Source organism: Benincasa hispida, chromosome 4 (genome assembly GCF_027475165.1).
Source record: "Benincasa hispida cultivar pf3 chromosome 4, pf3_genome.v1.1, whole genome shotgun sequence".
Classification (NCBI taxonomy): domain Eukaryota; kingdom Viridiplantae; phylum Streptophyta; class Magnoliopsida; order Cucurbitales; family Cucurbitaceae; genus Benincasa; species Benincasa hispida.
The window spans coordinates 60,750,337-60,773,060 of NC_143481.1; the positions used below are offsets into that span (position 1 = coordinate 60,750,337).

Consider the following 22,724-nt stretch of genomic DNA (forward strand, 5'->3'; position numbering starts at 1 on the left):
GACCATTGGAACTTCCGACAATAGTTGGGTGCATGTTGGCCACCACGCGCTTATAACTGCCTTCAGCTCATGCGATTGTTTGCCTTTCTATCCTGGGGTCAATACTGGCTTTTAGCACATCGCCTACACTTCAAATATTGTTTATAACTTAGTCACACAAGCTACAATACTCCCAAGGTAAAAAGGTTGCCTGCTGAACCACAAAACTTAACAAACTATTAGCTGCCAAGTCCCCGGCAATGGCGTCAAAAACTTGGTGATAAAAATTTAGAAGCATATATGATGCATAACTTAGGCTATGCATTTATTCTCATGTGTCGGTGGTCATGCGTTGGAATGGAAAGTATGCGTTACTCTCGTATGCAATGACCATGCATTCTTATCACAAGTTTTCTTGCTCTCTCGCAAAGTATAACGAGATCGCAAGTTTCTCGGGTGATCCGAGGTCGAACTCAGAGACTTTTAGCTAAATGTCATGAAGTAATGTGTTTGCGGTGAAGAATAAAAGAATGTTGAGGGTTATGGTCTATGCACTACTCCTACTTCTAACTAACAGATTAAGCAGTGGAAGTATGATTGTGAGAAATGGAGACACGACAACTGTTAACGCGTAGTAAAATGTATGAAAAAATAGATAAAATGGCGAGGATGTCTTCATCGCAACACTAAGCTTGACTGCAAGGGTAACCCCAGCCAACGCAAGCTATGCGATCATGCTATACACATTTGACGAAGACGCATGCGATGTATATGCGATAGTGTCGAAAGGCCTTATTTTTAAGTCTCTATTCCCGCTCACGTGCTCTTACACATAAGCAAGATGACCGCATACCACCATATCCTACTTAAAGGGTGCATACGCTGTGTAGTAGCAAACGAAGCTTATTCCTAAGTCCTCATTCTTGCTTATGCGATCCAATCTGCTCTCCCGAGTCTGGATTTGGTTTTTAGACTATTCTCCCAAGTACGCCTAAATGATGATTGAAGCGCTCATGAAACAAGGTAATCACATAAAACATGGTTGACGTAAGATTATTCCTATCTCTAATGAACAATTGCTTACGTTGCTTAATGCGATCAACTCTTACCCTCCTGGGCAGTTGGTCGCTGCTGGTTCTACTCATAGATAAGCATTGCGTCTGCTTATAGACAAGTGTTGCTACAACTTCACACTAATCAAATAAGATTTTCTCACAACACTCGCACAACGCACACCTCTCAGTGGTTTGCTACATGCTTCATATGTCTATACTGCATGATTAAGTATGCAATACTCTAGCAGTCTTATTTAGTTATGCAATGAAAGTAAATGATGCTAAGTAAATGAAGATGGAGATGGAATCGAAGGAAAATATAGAAATGCATTGTTCACAAAATGTATTAATCTCTTAAGCCACATTGTAATATAATACAATGATAGAAGAGAAATGGAGGGCCAGATGGAAGCAATATCTTACTTCCATCATATGTGTGTCAAAGCTACCGGTGGTGCTATGGATAAGCGGTGGAGTAGTCTCTCTCTCGAGATCTAGCTTCGACGGAGGCTCCGGTCGTCACTCAGAATGGTTGAGGGGATGAAGAACTCTCAAGACTATCTTCTCACGCTTTGGTCTGGATCATAAGGATCTGCCCTAAGGCAGAAACCTGGATGACTTGAAGTTGTGCTTTAAGGCTTCTATTTATAGAGTTTGATCACCGACAGCATTTATGGACCTGTTTTGAATCTGACACTCGCGGCGCGATGATCCTTTTCTGAATCTCTGCCACTCACAGCGTGGTAGGTGAAATGTCAACATCATCTTTTTTATGATCCCATGTATGGATTCATGCTTGCATTCCACCAACCTTACGATTGCCCTTCTATTATGGTTATTATTTTGTAGCCGCAATCTCCCTGCGATGACCGCATTCGCTCGATAGCTGCAACACCCATATGACTGACGTATGCGATCGTCTTCTCGATAGCTTGGCTTCCACGCATGCAATCGATTTCTGTGTTCGCTACAAAAATAGACAATTGAACGCATAACAACGCATAAAAATGGGTTAACCGAAATTCTTAATGTCAATCGACGCAAGCTCGTTTTTTCATGAATCCTTAGTATAATCGCCGCATATTCTACTTAACAGCCCTTATAATTCTAAATAAAAGGCTTATAATGACGTACATTTCTGCCCGTCATCAATAACCATTTACACGATCGTTTAGATTACATACACGATATTTTATAATTACATGCATGATCGTTTCATATTACCTACACAATTTTTTATGATTATTTGAGCAATAAAGTATTAAATACAACTGGAATTAGAAATACTCACATCTCCAAGCACCTATGTGTTCTTCTCGAGTTTTTTGAAAAACTCCTTGGTCCTGAAGGTATATACCATCATTTGCTCCTCATTTTTTGTTTTTGGATTAGCTCTCATGTTTTGTATGCCAACCATAGAACATTTGGGATCAGGACAATGGGTCATATGATCTAACCATCCTAGTGAGGAAGTCAGGGACTAGAACCAACGGGTTTAGATTTATAACACCTTTGGGTAGTTTCAATTCCCTTGCATGTGGATGAGGCTCGTTTGGAGGTGGTTGGGATTGTCTAGGCACATCTCGAGTTGGTTGAGCTGATTGAGACTCACCCTCTTTTTTGGCCTTTTTCACCTCTTCGAGTGTAAACTTTTCCGGCTTCTTCCTTTTCTGGCATGTAGGCATTCATCTTTCTCCTGCAATTAAATTGTTTGTTAGTGACTATAATGTTAATGTTAGTAGTTCATACTACAGTCATACCTTGTTTTAAGTGACCTCTTTTTGTATTGCACTCCTTTCAACATTAGCTTATAACTCAATGGTCAAATTCAGGTTGAAGTGGGTCTAGACATTGAAAGGGTGTACGGGAAGTTGACCTTCATTGACGATCAATCCAATTGATGGTTTGTTAACGTTCGATCATCAAATTTTTTATCGACGATTCATTCTTCAGTTGTTACATTTTCAACAACTACGGATGATTCGTTTCTCCATTTCAATGCCTTCATCGATTATTCGGCCCTCAATAGCTATGTCCAGTACTAAAATTTTATGTTCATCAACTATAGACGGTTGCATGGGTTGCTCGTCATTAATAGGTATGGGCTGCTCGTGGAGGAGGCTTCATCCAACATCTCCCCCTTGATCATCCACTTCATTGTCTTCTTGATCAGCCACTTGATGTCCTCCATCAGCTGTTTGATCACCATCAATTGTTTGGTCACCTACATTATGATTTTGACCATGATGAATCCTCTTCAACACCAGCTGAGTTCCACATGAAAATTCTTTAATCTACAAGTAAACCACCACGAAGATCTTTCCTACTATTCTCTTATAAGGATTGTATGGTGGAAGCACTAAATTGAGCTGGATATAAAGTAGATATGAAGAGGGTTTTGGTTTCCGCAGAGTTCTTTAAGAAGTTCTTGAAAGCATGAATCAATTATTCAGCCTAGCACTTCAATTTATAGAGCTTTCATCATACAAATTCAAAGCTTGCATGAAGGTCACTCTTACTTCATGGAGAAAATGGAATTTGATGAATAAGGTGCCTTGCAACATAGTGGAGATTTCCAACTTTTGGAAATCTCCACTTTGAGTTTTGTTTTTCAAAATAATTTTTCCAAAAATTTGATTTCCAAAACCAATTTCTAAATTAAACTAATTTGATTTTATTTATTAGTAATATATATAAATTAATTCAATTAATTAATTTTTTTAAAAAATAAAACTAATTAATTAAACCTTTTAATTAATTTTGTTAATTTAATATCTAATATTAAATTAATAAAAAACAATTCCATCATAATGAAATTAATTTTATACAATTAATATTTAAATCATATTTTAAACATTAATCGATTCTCCAATTTTGTTTAATTTCGATAAAATTAAATATTTCAATTGTATCGAATACAATAAATAGAAACCCTAATTGAATTTGAATATTTCAAATTTTAAACCCTAATTTCAAATCTCATTAAAGTTACTTAATTTACTAATCTAAATTACGAGCTAGTAGAGGGACCTTATGGACCTACAGATCATAAGCTCCAACGACTTGTAATCAATCACTATTCTTAACTACCAAGACATTTCACTATCGCTCGATAGTTGCACTCTCTTCACTGTAGATATATTTCCATCCATTTTAACCATAATCAGTAAGTCAATCCTTCACAGGTCGTTCGTATTTACAGTTGGATCAAAGGTTACCATTTTACCCCTATAAATACATCTTCCCCCTTAAGCTTCCATTGATCCTCCCTTGAACAATTGATTTATAGTCCAACTTATAAATCATAACCCTCTCTTCCATGATAGGGCGGGGCCCCGTTGTTCAAGACAAGGCATCGATGCTTAAGAGAACAACCCATCTGCTAACCCTAAATCGGGTAGGAGTGAATTCCATATTGCAAAGTTCCCCAGTTATCTATCCAGTCATATCCCCAAAATGGGAGGCTTATTGAGTAGTGTTGTTGGATTACTCTCACTTATGTAGATTAAAGGATAATCCCAAATAAAACAGAAGTTCATAGTTAGCTCAAGATTAAGATTGAGTTACCCTAGGTCATTTGAGTTTGAGATAGTCAGTTTTAACAGTAAACGGTTATTATAAAGAAAAGTGGATATTTCGAGGTCCGGTCTTATGGAAACTCATTGCACATGATACCCCCACTCATATGACTCTACATGAATGATTTTTGGATCACATCATTTGTACCAGTATACAAAATGGGCTACATCCAATAGTGTCACCAGGATGAGGTATCCAATCTCATTTGTATACTTATAGACCATTATGGCTACATACTAAAACTTGATACATTTTTATGTCGTCACATAAAGTTAAAGTATTCATATTATAGTCATGGATTCGTTTATTGGATTTCATATAAGGATGCAATATCAATAGTAATTTATTGAATAAAAAATTTGTTAGGATTGGTGTCCTAATTCTCTCGGAGTCTCGTAGTTTGTAAACTGTACACATTGTTATGAATAAAATAATAGTTGTTTTATTTGACATTTACTTATATCCAATAATCAAAGCTCCATGGTTATTGTATGTAAACTTAAGCATGTATATGAGATATATAAGTGGATCATGTCTTAAGTGATAACCTAGGTCTATAGTATAAAGATTAAGAAGGGATACCTAATCCTGGTGACACTGTGGCCCGCTTTGTAGAGGTTTATAAGTGTTGTGAACTACTATAGATGGTTGATTCTAACCATCCATGTGGAGACATGTGAGCGGGGGTATCCTATACAAAGAGTTTGTATAAGATCGGACCACGAGATTATTCGTCTCTTTATATAACGCCGTTGATACTTGAGACTTACTTCTCACCTAAACGACCATAGATGATATGACCTTAATCCTGAGTGTTTTGGGAACTCCTATCTTTGAGAGCAGTCCTTTGATTAGTATGGGTGAGAGTGGCCAGATTGCCAACTCAACATGCCTACCTTTTTGGGAATTTGTCTTTTTTGGGAGCTGAGAACTCAGTTACACAAGATGGAATTCACTACTTCCTCGAAGCAGGGGTAAATAGATAGATTGCTCCCTTAAGGGTTGATTCTGAGTCTTGAATATAATGGCCACAGCTTCTCTTTGGAAAAGAAGACTCAATCATAGTAGGACTATGACTTATGTTCATTAGAGGGATCAATGGTACTTAAGGAGTTAAATGCAACTACAGGGGCAAAACGGTTAATTAGCCCAGCTGTACTTATGAGTGATCTGTGAAGGGTTATCGCACTGTTGATTGGTTGATATGGACACAAAATATATCTGTAGTAAGGAGAGTGCAACTATATCTTTAGTGGAGTACCCAGAAGTTAATGGATGGTGGATCTTGTGACTAAAGAGTTTAGTCAGATATTCACGTACCGTTGAAGCTTCAAGCTATAGGTTCATAAGGTTTCCTTGGTAGCTCAATGAATTCAAGTTGAAAATCAGTTCTTGAAGTTGATTTGAAATGTTCAAATTGACAAGAGGAAATTCGATTATATATGATATGATCGGTGTGATGTATGAGATCAAGTAGAGGATTAATGTAAATATGATTTACATTAAGTACCATGAAATAGAAAAAGAACTATGGTTTATACGCTTCATGAAATGAAATATTAAAACTATAGGTTATAAATATAATATAGTAAGTTGGTTATCATATATATTTATTAATTATTAGATAATTATCTCTTTTTCTCTAATAACCAATTGAGTAGGAGGTTATTGGTGGTTCTATGGTAACCCTGAGATAAAAGAAAAAATATTTTCCTAAATTTAGAAGAGTTGCTTAATTCGGAAAGAAACTTATGGATTGCTATCAAGTGGAATCATTTCGCTAAACGATCCTGGAGTGTTACTATACGATAGTTCATTCAATTGGTTGTAGCTAAACGATCGTTGGGCAATATCTATACGATAGGTTGCCTTCTTCTACACGATTGAACATTCGTTTATGCGATAGACTCTTCTGATTTCCCACTTGCTCAATTGTCTACACAATTGTTATTCCTCTAGTCTCTTTCTCTAACCAAGTCCATACAAAGCACACACTTCTGGATTCTCACACTGAGAATACGAAGGTAATCATTGTGGTGGTGTTCTCACTCAACTCGACTGAGTTCGAGGTTTTTGAGGTCGTTCGTTGTGTGTTCGCATTGCTCGTGTGGTGTTCACTGTTGATCGTGCTGTGTTGCGGTCGTTGTGTTTGAGCTTTCGTGTATTGCTGTCTTGGATGCTTGGAGTTCGTGCTCGAGGGAATTTGAAGAGTGTGTCAGGTATGTATACTTTATCCCTTGATCTCATTGTAAAGCATGTTGTAATCTCGTATTGTGCATAACCTGTAAGTTTTCGTTTCTTGACGGTAATTGTTAGTATTCAATTTCGAATGGAATTTGGAATTATCATTTCGCTGCTTATGAAAATCCTCATGTCTGATTTCGTTCAAAATCCAGCAACATTTTTATTGATAAATAGAATATGTTAACAACATTTACGAACTGCAAGCTTAAGATATTCCCAACAAATATATCACTCGGTCAGTTACACGATCACACAACTTAAACTAGAAGATCATGTAGTTAAATGTAAACGATCATCTAGTTTAAGCTAAATAATCATCTAGTTTAAGCTAAACGATTGTTTATCTTTAACTACAAGATCGTTTACCTTAAGCTAAACGACCTCACAATTTAAGGTAAACTGCGGTGTATATAGAAATACATTCTTACTTTTTTGGGTTGGAAGACATCCTTCTCTAGTATCTTCCACGATGGCACTACTGAACATGTCCATTTCATAATGCATAGAATTTCATTCTTGCTGACTTTGGTAGCTATGAGCTTACTAGATGAGAACAATAATTCATAAGCCCGTACCTACACAATTTAGACAACATTGTTAGTATACAACATCATAAATCAGTTGATATTGAAATAAATTGGAATAGTACGTGCCTGAAATGCATGTGCAAATCTCTTTATGTAGTAAACTATGACATGTTTAGGATTTGATTGTCTCTTTAATTCGTGTATCTCCTTTTTTCCGCGCAAAATGTTTTTCAAACTTTTCAATGTTCGTTTATATATGACCGAGGACCAGACATAATGTTTGAAGACTTTGGTGTCATCGATGATCCCAAGTGTTTTCAAATCGAATTGAGTTTTCTTATCTTTCCCCATCGTCACCATTTCTTTGTATAATAACAATGCAACCTTCATGGCATCTTCGTTATTCGCAGATTTGAACTTTTCATATGCAGACTTGACATCCTTGTAGAGAATTGGTTTGTTATATACCTTCGGTCCGAGGATGAGATGTCATAGCCTTTCACTGTTGGTATCCCTTTCCAATCTTTCCTTGGTCGACCACAACTCAGTAACCAAATTAAAATAATCTTGTGTGAATGTCACCTTCTTCCCCATGATGTTGAAGCTTACGATATTTGGATTCTCATTGGTGACCTCCCTTAGAAGAAAATGATGCATAAATTGGCCATTGAATACAAGGTCGATGCCCAGTAGTGGACCAAAACATGTTTTCCTAAACATGCCCATCTATGTTATGGTTAGTTTCTTCTTGATCAGTGCATTCGTCTTACCAATGTGGGCCATGGAAGTTACGGTAGTAGGAAAATATTTCTCAACTAGGACTGATTGTGCCATCTATAATCTAACAAATATATATGATCGAGCATTAAAAGCTATAAGATTGAGTATGAAAGGCTACATGATTGGGTATGAAAATATACACGATTGTTTATTAAAAGTTATACGATCATTTATAAAAAGCTGTACGATCTAGTATTAAAGCTATATGACTGTTTAGCAAAAGCTATATGATTGTTCCATAAAAGTTATACGATTGTTTATTAATAGTTATACTATCATTTAGCAAAATCTATACGATTGATTATATAAATATATGTGATCTAGTATTAAAAGCTATACGATCGATTATATAAAGTTATACGGTCGATTATATAAAGTTATTGATCTATATCCATGTATTAAACAAACCCTAATCAAACCCATGTAGTGAACAATTTCAAACAACAACAGAAGAGAGTAACATGCCTTTCAGATTACTAGAATGGTGGATACGAAATTGAAACAAAGGCGAAAATGTGTAGATACGACTGACGAGCAGTGAACAATGTCGAAAATGAAAAAGAGACATTGAGAGAAAACTGAGAGAAGTAATGGAGAAATGAGAGAAATGAGAGAAGTAAGGGTGACATTAGGAGAATGCGAATGATCACTAAGTAAAGGGATGGAATAGGCACCAACTTGTTTGATTTTAAAAGGTCGGGGTATATCTAGTATTTCATATGACAAAAAGGTCAGTCATATAAAAGTTCTTAAAAAGAAGTTATCTATAGAAAAGTTTTTGGTTTTTGGGTCATTTTGTAAATTTTTCTCTAAAAATTTCTTGGCCTTTCAAAACTAACCTCATTTTTAAAACTAGTTTTTCTAACTTTTTTCTTATTTTTTTCCAACTTTTGTCGAGAGTACCCTACAATGTGATGCCTAAGAAATATCCTTGTGAAAAGAAAAAAAAAAAAAATTGTTTTTCTTTCTCTTGGCGATTTGAAATCCCTCGTCTTTCTTACTTTTCAACTTTTATTTGGGGAGTTTGTTATGTTTTTCTAGTAGGAACCATAGGAAGAAAACAATAAAATGATTTTGAAGAGAAGAGAGAACAATGATTTCCAAATATATTTCAAATTGAATGAACCTTAGTTGAAATCCACATGAAAATCTCGTAAAGATTCAACTTCAAACGAGAATTTCTTTTAAAAGAAAGGGGTTCAACATTTTAGGGTTTGGAAATTTTCTTTAAAAAATTGAGGATTTTTATCGATCAAAATTTTTGTAAACTACTTTGTATTTTTTCGGTAAGAAATTGATCAAGACCTTATGGGAAAAAAGACAGAATACAATTAACTTTAATTAAAAAAATCCTAATTTCTTGTAAATTTTTCTAATTTTTTTCACGTAATTAAGAAGTCAACTATATCCTTATGGAAAAGAAGTCACAGAAATGTTGTTTTACGAGTAAATTAAATTTAAAAATTTCTGTAAATGTTTTCTTAAAACATTCCCCCTAAATTTTTCTGTAAATGTTATCTAATTTATTTTTTTAAAAAAAGACCATGCATATCCAACAAAAGTATCTTGCAAACTACATTAGAATTTTTTTTTTCTTTTTTTCTTTTTTAAAAAAAACTAAGACCTAAATGGATAATTGAATTCTTATGGAAAATTTTCTTACAATAATTGAATTCTTACCGGAATTGTATTATTATGGGAAATTTTCTTACCGAATTTTTTTTTTTTTTCATTTTCTCTTCACGTTTTTCCAAACTATCCCTTAGGGCATAGTCATATGTTTTTTTAAAATAAAAAATAAAAAATATATATATTATATATAATTTTGTCGGGTATGCAACGTCTTTTTAGAATACATTTATGGAAAATTTTATAGGAAATGTATTGAGAAAATATTTATGTGATTTTTTAATTAAATTTACTCGTAGAACAACATTTATGTCTTTTTTTTCCCATAAGGAACTAGTCGAGTCCTTATAGAAAAAGTACAGACAAATTATCGAAAATTATTCTTTAATCAAATTTAATTGTATTCTATCTTTTTTCACATGAGGTTCGGGTCAATTTCTTACGAGGAAAAATATAGAAAAGTTTATTTGATTTTAAAAAATCCCCAACTTTTAAAAGAAAATTTCCAAACCCTAAAAAATTAAACCTCGTTTCTTTAAAAGAAATTATTGTTTGAAGTTGAATCCATACGAGATTTTCAATTGGACTTCAACAAATATTTCTTCAATTTGAAACGTATCTAGAAATCGTTGTTCTCTCTTCTCTTCAAATATATATTACTTTACCCCCAAATAAACTTTGAAAAAATAAGAAAGAGAGAGATTTCAAATAGCTAAAGGAAAAAACCCTTTTTTTTTTTTTTTTTGAGGATTTTTCTCTAACATCACTATGTGATGCCCTCTTAAAACTAAAAAAAGGGTTAGAAAAACTAGTTTTGAAAGAACTTTTTAGGTTAAAGTTAACAAATTTATGTACTATTTGAATTATTTTCTCTTCTTCAAATTATGGACACTCAAGTTCCCATTTGATTAGTGTTTAATTTTTCTTTTTAAAATTAAGCTTATAAATATTGTGTTCACTTAAAAGCTTCTTTGTTTTATCGTTAATTTTTGAAAATATTTCAAGATTTAGACAAGTTTTGAAAACTGAATGTAGGCCTGTTTAATAATAGAAATTTAGTTTGTTTTCTCACAGTTAGATGTTATAATTTTTGTTTTTTCTAAATAAATATTTGAATTATTAGCTAAATATAAAAATAAAAGAAAAAAACAATTATTAGTTTCAAAGTTGAGCTTTTATTTGATTTTTTTAGAAAGTAGATATACAACATAACAAAGAAACTCATATATAGAAATAGTGGGTATAAATTTAATTTTAAAAATCAATTAAAAAATCAAATAGTTATCTAATGAGACCATAGTTTTTAAAATCTTAATTTTATTTTTACTTTCGTTAAAGATTCAATAATGTCCCTTTTAAGAAAGATTGTGAGAAAACATAATAGAGAAATTGAAAGTAACAAATAAAAAATAGAAAACTAAAATCTCATTTGGTATCATTTATTATTTTTTATTATTTTTCTAAAAATAGTCTAAAAAGACTCCTCCCACCTCTAAATTTCATGATTTATTATCTATTTTTTACCATGTTCTAAAAGATCAAGCTAAATTTTGAAAACTAAGACCTCGTTTAGTAACCAATTTGGTTTTTGTTTTGGTTCTTGTTAAGCCAATTTTCTCCTCGTTTCTTACAATAATTTGCATCTTTCTTAAATATAATGATTGAATTCTTAGCCAAATTCTAAAAACAAAAACAAAATTTTAAAAGCTACCTTTTTTTAGTTTTCAAAATTTTACTTGTTTAAACTATTGGTAAAAAAGTAGATAACAAAGAAAAAAATTTAGAGGTGGAAATATTGTCTATAAGCTTAACTTAAAAAAAAAAAACAAAAAACAAAATAATTACCAAATTATGGGGCCTAAAAAAGTAGTTTTTAAAACTTATTTTTGTTTTTGAAATTTTGCTAAAAACTTTTGTAATTAAGAAAGATATCAATCATTGTAAAGGAAATAAATTTAATATTTTCAAAAACCAAAAACAAAAGATAAAATGATAACCAAAACTTTTTTTGAAAATTAAGCCTTTATTCTCTCAATGGTGCCTCTTTTTTAGTTTTACCATTCGTGGATTGGATCCCAAACTTTTTTATTGGACCGAATTTCCATTCGGGCTTCATGGGCTATGTACATATTAGATAACATGAGTTCCATCTCAAAACTAATTTGTAATGAAAGAGCGTCCATCCACCTTATAAAAAAATTCAATGATTTATTAATTTAACTCTTAAAAAAACGAAAATGATTATTGAACAAAACCTAGAAAAGTAAACCCTGAAAGAGCTAACCGATTACCGTGACAAATAATTTAAGAAACGACATATCCACATCACGAGGCAAATGAGTTAAAGAAAAAAAATGACCACGAGCAAATAATTTAAAGATGAAAAATAATATTTCTTCTATTTGGAGATGCATGAGCTTTGTGTGCCTTTTTCCTCTTTGACTAATATACTAATATATTGATTCTCTCAACTAATTAATAATAAATAATAATTTCATCATCACCCTCTTTATTGACTTTCTTCTTCATGCAAATAAATAAGAATATATCATCATGGTCATATATTGACCGTACAATATTCTCACTCTGCCTTTTAAAAATATTAAATTAAATTTCAAACTTTTTTTTTTCTAATTTCTTTCAATAGCTTGATATATCATCTTGATGTCATCATTTTGATAATAACATCTCTAAAATATTCTTGTAATACATTTTTTTTTTTTTAAAGATGTCATGCATTTTCAATAATAATGTTATTGAAATCGGGATGAAGTTAAAAAAATATAGTATTTTTTCAAATTATTGGCAAAAATGGGGTATACAAGAAAGTATTTTTTAAAAATAAGTGGGTATCGAAACTATTGACAAAAGTAGGGTAGTAAAATCGTGTACGGTGTACACGATTGTCATGTGGCAAAATCGTGTGCGGGATACACGATTAACACTTAATCCAGTCAACACCACGTCAGCTGACTTGGTTGACCGTCCGCATGGAGACACATGGACCGAGTTCACGATTTTCATATCATGGACCCGGTCCATGATTTGTTTTTCTTTTTTTTTAAAAAAAAAAGTAGATTGACTAATTATTATTTTTTAATTGAAGATGTACAACAATATTAAAAGTTTAGGAATGGGTCCACAAATTCTTTCATTATTAAACTTAATTATATATTTAATCTACAATGAAAACATAGTTATTTTGCACTCATATTAAAAAAAAAAGAGTGTAATCGTATACTGGGTACATAATTAAAAAACCTATTTTTGTCAATATTTTCAACTCTACCCTATTTTTGTTAATATATATTAAAATAACATTATTTTAAAAAAATCTTGAAATCGTGACCCAAATTTTAAAATTTTAAAATAATTTTATAAATTCCTATTGGTTCATATTCCAAAAATTTATTTTTTATTTTTATACATTGGAAAAAGAAACAACATCTAATTTCAAAGCCGATAATACAAAGTTAATTATACTTATTGAACTATGTTCATTTTGTACGTAAAAGTTGTATAGTGAAAAGTAAAAAAGAATATAGGATAAGTTAAATATTCTTGTTCTGTAAAAAGAATGCTATTAAAAAAAAAAAAAAAAAACCATGAACTTTAACATTTGTTTCAAACGTATCTTTATTTTTTCAAAAGTTGTAATATTATCCTTGATCTCACATAAAATATTTCAAAACTATATCCTAGAAGTAAAATCTTTTTAGAGTTTTTGATGAGAATTGAGACCTACAAGAAAGTGGTGATGACTTTAGAATTGCTAGACAATCAAAATTTTCATTCTAAATCACTGTCATACCATTCGATGTTCAAATTCTATTCGAAATTCTAAACGATTTCTATTTTAAAACTAGTTTTGTTGTAACTTTTGAAAAATGATAGAACTAGATATTTTGTTAATAATAGAAAAATACCACAATCTATCTATGATATCTATGATAAACAGCGATAGACTACTATCAGTATCTATCATAACACAGATAGACACAAATAGTAATCTATCACAGATAGATAATAAAATTTTAAAACAAACGACAAACATGAAGAATATATATTTTTTTATAATAAAGGAATCTCTTATAGTTTGACTAAGTTGATCTTAGAAATAGAAATTTTAATTTTGTGTAAGGCGTGGTGGGAAGGGAAGAGACTCACCTAATTAAACCTACTCCCATAAATTAAAAAGGCAAAATTTTGTTTTTTTTTTTTCTTATTTTAAATGAATTAATGAATGATTCTAAAGTTGAAGCATATGAATTCATCTTTCACCTCTAAAAGTATTCCTTTTCACATTAAATGGTTGCATTTTTACGTAGTTTTCTTATTTGAAAATTTCTCCTCTCTCTCTCTCTAAAATTATTGAATTTAAGTTTTTATGTAAATGTCAAAGCCTTTAACCACGATTTTTAATTAGTTTTTATTGCTTTCTTATTACCAAAAGGTTTTCAAAAGGAAAAATATTGTAGTAATTAATAATAATATTAAATTCACTCTTGAAATTTTGTTTGTTTTAGTGAATAATTGCAATAGGTAGGGTAGATGTTATGAAGTTTTTTTTTTCTTCTTCTTGATCTTCATTTATTATTTGATAGGGTTAATTGTTCCAAAAATGGAATATAAATATTTGAATGAAATTGATATCTAATTATTTAGAACAACTCGATCTCCTATAATTCAATTAGTTAAAAATGTTAGAAATGATTCCTAAAATTTTCTTTTAATACAACAAGTTGGAGTATGAGGATTTGAACTTTCAATCTAGATGAAAGAAGTATATGTTAAGTACTAATAAGTTGTATTGATTTTGATTGTTTGTTAAAGGATTAAACGTTTGAAACTCTACCGTTGTTACAATTTTATAGGGTGCTATTTGTTGAATAAATTAGAAAATTGAATACAAACCATGAAGAATAAAAGCTTAAAAGTTAGGATCATATTTAAAAAAGAAAAAAAATCAAACTCATGAGTAAATTTACCACTTTATAATGAATAATTAATTTTTTTTATAAAAGTAATTAAAGGATTCTAAGCTTATATACTAGAAAATAATAATAAGAAAACTAACCAGAAAAAACCCTTTTTTGAAAAAATATATATAATAATAATAATAAATTGTCCAAAAAAGAGAAGAAAAGTAAGAGTGGAAGATAATTATGAAATTGTTAAAATTCCATAAGTTTTAAAATTTCAATATAAAGTAACTAAATGTGAAAAATAAATTTTAGATTTATATTTTTTTTTAAAAAAAAATTAATTTTAGACTTTTTCATATGATCTACCTTTTCAGATTCTTTTACCATTAATTATAATTAATAATATTTTAAATTTTAATGGTTGAAACATATATTTTTTTAAATAACAGTTTAATTATAAACCGGAACCAGTTATTTTTCCATTAATAAAGAAACTTACATAAACTTTATAATAAAAGGAATGGGGAAAAAATACCTTAAACAAAGAGGCTACCAACATGGAGTGAAATTAGGGTAGGTTAAAAATTTTCATTTGAGTTCTCCAATTCTAACTATAACCTATAACTCGATAATTTTACTTTTTCTTAATATATTATATATTTCCTCGTACTTTTACCTTGAATTATTCAAAAATATTCAAAATAACACAATTTAATTTAGGATAAATTATATAAATTTTAATGATATATAGAATCAAAATTTTAATATCGATCTCTAGTACTTGATTCTCTGATTCTCTCGGTTGGGTGGATGTGCTTAACTTGAAGAAGAAAAGCACCGAACATTCTTGAAGTATCTTCTAAGAATGCAGGAGATGAATTATCTCTAGGCTTTCTGAATGTAGAATTGCTGTCTGGTAATGAGAAGAGTTTCTCTATTTATAGAACTCTTTGATGGGCTTCATGGGCTTGGGTTGGCTGGCCCATGGGTTTAATGGGCCCGTGGATTTAGGTCTAGCCCTTAGGCCTAATTACTTGGATATGGGTCTACCTTGGTATTTAGGTCTCATTAAACCCAATTTTGGGATCAACTGGACTTTAACCCAAATAATTATATCAGAGACTAAATTAATCTTACTTGATTCAATGGTCATGATGACACCACGTGACGTCATCAAAATTTGTCTTCAACTTCAATTCGAGACATGTATCAACCCCTAATTGGTCCTAAATTTAATGATTTAGAATTTCATTATTAATTTAGTAAATGACGTGACAACTTGTGATTGGTCCAAAATTTTTCATTCAACAAATGCCCCTCTCGAGATTTCTGCACATATATGAGTGGATGAATCTCGAAAAATATAAAGTTGGAACCAAAATCCAAATATATCCGTTCTTGAATTTGACCTCAATTAATGTGTCAGTCAAACTATGAATTTAGTACATAAATTTAACTCGACTTTGGGATAAAATTCGGAATATGGCCAAATTTACGAGAAATTTTGAGTTTTGTCCCAATTTAATTTGATTTTAGAGATAAAACTCATAAATTTTGAGTTTAAAATAAAAATTCAAGTTTTACCCCACTTTAATTTAGTTTAGAGATAAAAACTTAAGATTTTGGTTTTAAGAAAGAAATTTGGAATATGACCAAATTTAACTCCTATCCCAATTTAATCCGATTTTAGGGATTAAAAATTTTGAATTTAAAATAAGGGAATAAGTTTCAAATAATTTTTTTTAACTAAATAAAATTTAGATTTAACCAAATCTAAGATTTCCCTCCTTCTTGGCTGAGTCGTCAGAGTCGAGCCGAGCAGCGTTGGAGCCATCTCGAGTGCCTTCAAGCAGCCGAGCCGCATCAGAGCCATTTTGGCCTTTTTCTTCACGCGTTCACCCGGCTGAAACCCAGCCGCCGTCGACCCTGCTAAAGCCTCATCTGTCGTCCGCTCGTCGAAGTCCACCGCACGCTCGTCGTTCGGCTGCCACAAACGTCGGTCGTCGCCACCCGTTCGTTCGTTCGGCTGCTGCAGATGCTGGTTGCCGCAACCCGTTCGTCGTTCGAGGCACGTCAGGGCTCGCCACCGCTCACCGTCGCTCGTGCACCTCGGCGGCTGAAAGATGGGGGGCGCCCCCTTCTTTTTCCCCTTTTTTAATTTTTTTTTTTGGTTTTTATTTTTATTTATGATTTTATTTATTTCCTTATTTTTTTTTCCTTTTTTTTCTTTTATTGTAAACAATATATGTAGACATTTTCTTTTCTTTTCTTTTTTTTTTCTCTTTCTTTTTTTTTGGCAAAACTCTCTTTTTCTTTTTTTTCCTCTTTTTTTCCTTTTTTTTTTTTTTTTTTTTTACTTTAATTGCAACCATCATCACTCTCCTTTCTTTCTTTTTTTTTTTTTACTAACTTGCCCTCTTACTATTTTTTGTGTAGGTTTACTAACTTGCCCCCTTACTTTTTTTTTGTAGGAGTTAAAGCGCAACTCAAGGGAGCACAAAAAAAAAAAAAAAAAAAAAAACTCCCCCATTTGATTACCTTAGGGATGATCCTGCAACACCGTTCATACATCCTGATCATCATGGGGGGCCCCGGAAAAGCTTACAACTCTCCCATTCGATCACCCTAAGGACGATCCGGGAAAGGTCTACCTTGTAGCGTCGTTCGCGCATCCTAATCGTCATGAGAATGGCCCCGAAAAGGCTTACAACTCTTCCATTCGATCACCTAAGAACGATCCCGGAAAGGTCTACCTTGTAGCGTCGTTCGCGCATCTTGATCGTCAAGGGAGAGGCCCCACAAAGGCTTACAACTCTCCCATTTGATCACCCTAGGGATGATCCCTAAAAGGTCTACCTTGTAGCGGTGTTCGTGCATCCTGATCGTCATGGGGGAGTGGGGCCCGCAAAGGCTTACAACTCCTCCATTCATCACCCTAGGGACAATCCTGCAACGTTGTTCGTGCATCCTGATCGTCATGGGGGGAGGGGGGCCCGTAAAGGCTTACAACTCCCCATTCGACCACCCTAGGGAGGATCCCGAAAAGGTTTACCTTGTAACACTGTGTGTGCATCCTGATCATCATGGGAAAGGCCTCGCAAAGGCTTACAACTCTCCCATTCGATCACCCTAAGGAAGATCTTGGAAAGGTCTATTACAGTTCCCCCATTCCCCCTTTTTTAGCAAATTGTCACGAAGAATAGGTTATATATATGTATATATATATCTTTGAACCCTATGGTTGAGGCTCATCCCCCTTTGACATTTTTTTTGAAGAATGATGGTTCACTTCACTGAGCACGTTTCATCGGATGAGAGGCACTTCTTGATTCTTAAAGACTGGAGTCAGCCCATAAAGAAAGAACTTAGCCTTCCTGTGGCAAAGTTATTAGCTGGTCCTTGGCCAGCCTAGACGACAACACGATCCTTTCCAAATTATCAATGGAAGTGCCCTTGACCTGGGGAAAGCGTGCATGGATCCTGCGATCTTCTATTCATGAGGAGACCCCCAATCCAAATCGAGTGCTAACATTGAGACATCGTATAATTGAGGGCCAAGTTCGTTAAACCGTCATAACAAAAGTTCTTGGAGAATTCGACTTCGTTGACTGTTATTAGGAGTGGCTCAAAGTTTTAGTAGGTCGAAACGAGCGATTCCTTCGTGACATTAGTTTGTTTGACACAGTGACGACCTCCCTGTACACAGATGATCGCAATGGTGACATAGTTCGAGCTTTTAGTAAAGCCTGGTGCCCTTCAACTAACACTTTTCATATCGCAGCAGGCGAAGCATCAATTTCTTTATGGGATCTCTATTTGCTCGAGGGCTTTCCGGTCAAAGGAAGCTTTTACGAGGAAGTGATTCCTTCCCTTAAAGAGCTAACCGGTTACCGTGACAAAGAGAAGTACTTGCCGAAAACATGTGAACACCTTTTTCAGGCGTATTTTTTGATAGTGTGCTCGTAGAGAGAAAATCGCATGACACCCTTGAAGCATGACTCCTCAATGTCTATCAGCTCCTGGATCTTTTTTTGGTTCCTAGGGGCTCGCAAATACGACAAGCCCATTACACGAAAGCAAAAGAAAGCCTCTCGTTCCCGGTCCATGCAAAATCCTGACGGTATGCAGATCGCGTTTCAAGATTTGTTGATCAGGGAAAATATGTTATTCGCAAAGCTAGAGGTAGGAAACGAGTTGAAGGAAAAAACCTATCTGGTTGCCTTTCTATCCTACTGGTTATGTCTTTTTGTATTTTCTCAGAAGGGAGGTTACCTTCGCCTCGAGATCTTTAGAATGGCTAGCTTAATGGTTAACAGGACAATTTATAATCTCGTCGTTCCGGTCTTGGCCAAGATCTACCATGGTCTAGGGCTGATAACAGAGGCTTTGAACCCAATTGGGCATATTGACTTTCACTTTCCCATGCATTATGTCTATGGCTGGCTAGCCCATTACTTCAACACACGTTACCCTGTTCCTATAACTGTTTGGGGTCCCAAGATGGCCAACTTTTTTGGCGAAGGTGGCTCAATTTACTTCGACGAGTACAAGGCACGGGAGCTGATCCATAGCGGTGTTAGTATTCAGTGGCACGTGAACATTCAGCACAGAAGCAGGCATGAACGCCTACTGATGGTAGAGACCTATCTTTTCTGAAGTCTAGTTATTTCTCCAGCATGCGATCAGGCTATTTATCCTCCCAGTGTGGGAATTTTCGAACTATAGAGTCGTATAGATTCTTTCACTTTGGTCGACAGTTTGGCTTCCATCAGGACATTCCGAATGATATAGGAGGAATACCATCCACCCTTATACCGAAGAATGTTTTACGTTACTGGAGAGTATGCATGAGACGTAAGCACTTGTCTCAGGTATTCCTGCCAGCTCGTACATTGGATCAGCACACCCATGTTACTCCACAGTTCAAGGATTGGTGGTTAAAAAAGCACGAGAACTACATCGAAGAGAATCGCCATCTGTTAGTGACTAGTGTTATTCCTCCCCCAACATTACCAAGACTACCCAAAGGTAGAGGGATTAACCATGGGGGTAAGCAACTTCGCCTGACTGAGGAGGCGACAACGATCGCACAAAAAGACGTTTTCAAATCGATTGAGGAGGATAGTCATAGTAGTACTGGCGACCGTCATTGAAAGCGACCCTCCAAAAAGCACAGGGCATCGGATACCGATTTTCTTGAGAGGGTTCGGAATGATATGGTGGCTTCTAACGCTCTCAAACTACTGATACGCTCTCTCTTTTTAAAAGTCCTCTCATTTCACCTTTTTTACTATACGATTTATATTTAGTCTCATTTTTCTGTAGTCACCCTTGAACCTCTCTCTTCAAGGACTTGAGGCATCGCGAAGCGAAGAATCTTTGGTAGGCTCTTTTGTCGTTGACTCAGCCGTTGAGGGAGTTTGTACTTCCGAAGCCCTGCCAATGGATCCCGTGCCAAGGTCCTATCAAATGCGTGTTATCCCCAGTGACATCCCTCATGTCAAGGAGGCGGTGGTCGTTGGGAACATCGAGGCTTTAGATCCCGTAACCAAGGAAACTAGTTGCCCCTTGGTGCCTGCAGTAGGAAGGGCTTTCCAACCCGGAGAAACGTCGAGGGTCCTGACAAGTCTAAATGATCGTGAGCTCTCGAGGCGAGTAAACAGGGCAGCACCTTGGACGTTCCCGAGGTTTTCGAGTTAGCATATCATATAAAAGCTCTAAGCTCCACAATATACTTAATAGGATGGTGGTGCCGCACGCTGTGTTAGGTTAAGAGCAGGTGCGTGACAGGCCTTAAAATGCGTTTGTCAGGCATTGTAGTTAGTCATACCTGCTTTCCCTAAGCTATTCTTGGAATCCTTTTCTTCTCGCTAACGATCGACATTCTTTTCTTCCTCATTCAGTCAGATTGATTATTCAGTAAGAGATAGGTTTGAAAACGCTCAAATAGTTGGCAGGTCTACTGTGCTGCCAATGTGGTTTCCGACGTTCGACGCCACGCAACTTTAGCCATGTAGGAGACTATGCCCAAGAAGATCATGCGTACTCCTTTTGATAAGGTTCTCTATCTGGAGAAAGAAACTCATAAGATATTCCAAGCCATTTCCGAGATTTGTGGTGCCAACCACCCTCTTCTCAGAAAACTTTTGGATGAGTACTTTTGAAACATGGAAAAGTATAATCAGTTTCAGCTATTCTTTTCCTCTTAATTAACTTAGACAAGTAAGGAGCAACATCTGAAGGAGGCTAAGTCTGATCTGGAGAAAATATTGTACGATGAGAGTAGTGCTTTTGCTAAACAAAAAGCACTACTTGAATGCGACTCTTGGGCCTTATAAGAAGAAGAGGAACTGTTACCAGGTTGGAGGCTATCAGGGTTGAACGGGCCGAAATATCCTGTTGATTTTTGATAGAGAAAGCCTTTTGACTCGACATAAGCTTGAGGCCTCGGAGATGCAAGGGGCGATAAACGAGATTGAGACCACCCCAATCCTTTCTAATAAAGATGTTAAAGCTTTAGATGTCCTATGTCAGGTGTTAGAAGCTAGGGAACTACCACTGGGTACATTGACTTAACGTTGCTTGTTTTATTAGATTAGGCGTACCTCAGTAGGCAGTGGCCTAGTTGTTTTTTTTCCTTGTATCTCTCTTTTAGTTACTAGATTCAACTATTGTAGTGCTGAAATCTCATATATGGAAGTTATATGGAAGAAATGAGGGAATTTTTTTTTTATTTTATTTTATTTCCTTAGTGATGTTCTCCGGCTCCTTGTAGCCTTCTTTAAATTTCTGCTTCTTTTATTTGTTTTTTTTTATCTATTTAATTAATTTTGTTAACACTAGACTCATGTACATACACACATATATTTTTTGATCACGTGACTGAACTTAAATCTCTTTAAACTGCCTACGTACCCTTTATAATGACGGGGATCAAGTCATAACGTAGTTCATACAGATATATATATATATATATATATATATATATATTTATATGCGATTGAACTTAAATTTCTTTAAGTTGCCTACATACCCTTTATAATGACAGGGATCAAGTCGTAACGTAGTTCGTACAAAGATTTTTTTTCTTTACATTTGTTAAACATAAAACTTCTTGAGAAACTTGTCATTGATTGGGCCGATTCTTAGCCCGTCTTGATCAACTATCTTGTATGCTCCATTTGTTTAGACTTCTTTGACGACGTAAGGCCCATCCCATTTAGGTGTAAACTTATTCCCCGTATGTCTTTTCGTGATAATTGGTCTTCTTACGGCGAGCACTATATCACCAACTTGAAAAGATCGAGGCCTTACATGTTTATCAAAGGCTTTAGATATTCGCGCTTGGTAACATTCCAACGCTTGTTAAGCTTCTAATTGTTTTTCATCCAGTGCTTCCAACTCTTGGAGCCAAAGTTTGGCATTGTCCTTTATAGTCAGCCCTTCTTGCACCGCCATTCTTAGCGATGGAATTTCTCTTTCCAAAGGAAGGACAACTTCTACCCCATAAACGAGAGAGTATGGGATGACTCCTGTAGGAGTACAGTGAATGGTGCGATAGGCCCAAAACGCTTCATCGATCTTCTCCTGCCAATCTCTCTTCGACTTGGAGACAATTTTCTTCAGCAGGTTGCACAATGTCTTGTTAAATGCCCCTGCCAACCCATTTGTGGCGGCGTTATACATGGGCGACTTGTACTGCTTGAATTTGAATTTACACAACCTATCCATCAAGCTATTGGAGAATTGTCTCCCGTTATCCATCACGATTCGATGGGGAATACCGTACCGATTAAATGATATGAGTGAAGGAAATCAGATGTGGATTTCCATGAGCAGTGGAATGGTCATTCAAAATTCCACTCATATATGAACATTAACAATTACAATCAAGAAACGGAAACATACAGGCTATGCACAAAACGAAATTACAACATATTTTTCTATAAGATCAAGGGATAAAAATAACATACCTTTGAAGACTTATCTTCAATCTCCCTTGATCA

At 34.4% G+C, this 22,724-nt stretch overlaps 1 protein-coding gene across 1 annotated transcript; it reads right to left on the bottom strand.

The window, feature by feature from the left end:
• Nucleotides 1-22,083: 22,083 nt before the first annotated feature.
• On the bottom strand, nt 22,084-22,482 carry LOC120076274 (uncharacterized). Its single transcript, XM_039030042.1, has one exon. The coding sequence runs from the start codon at nt 22,480-22,482 to the stop codon at nt 22,084-22,086; it is 399 nt and encodes a 132-aa protein (XP_038885970.1).
• Between the last annotated feature and the right edge of the window lie 242 nt (nt 22,483-22,724).

Excerpts from the sequence above, each read along its gene's own strand:
- LOC120076274 (XM_039030042.1), bottom strand. The coding sequence starts at position 22,482 with ATGGATAACGGGAGACAATTCTCCAATAGCTTGATGGATAGGTTGTGT.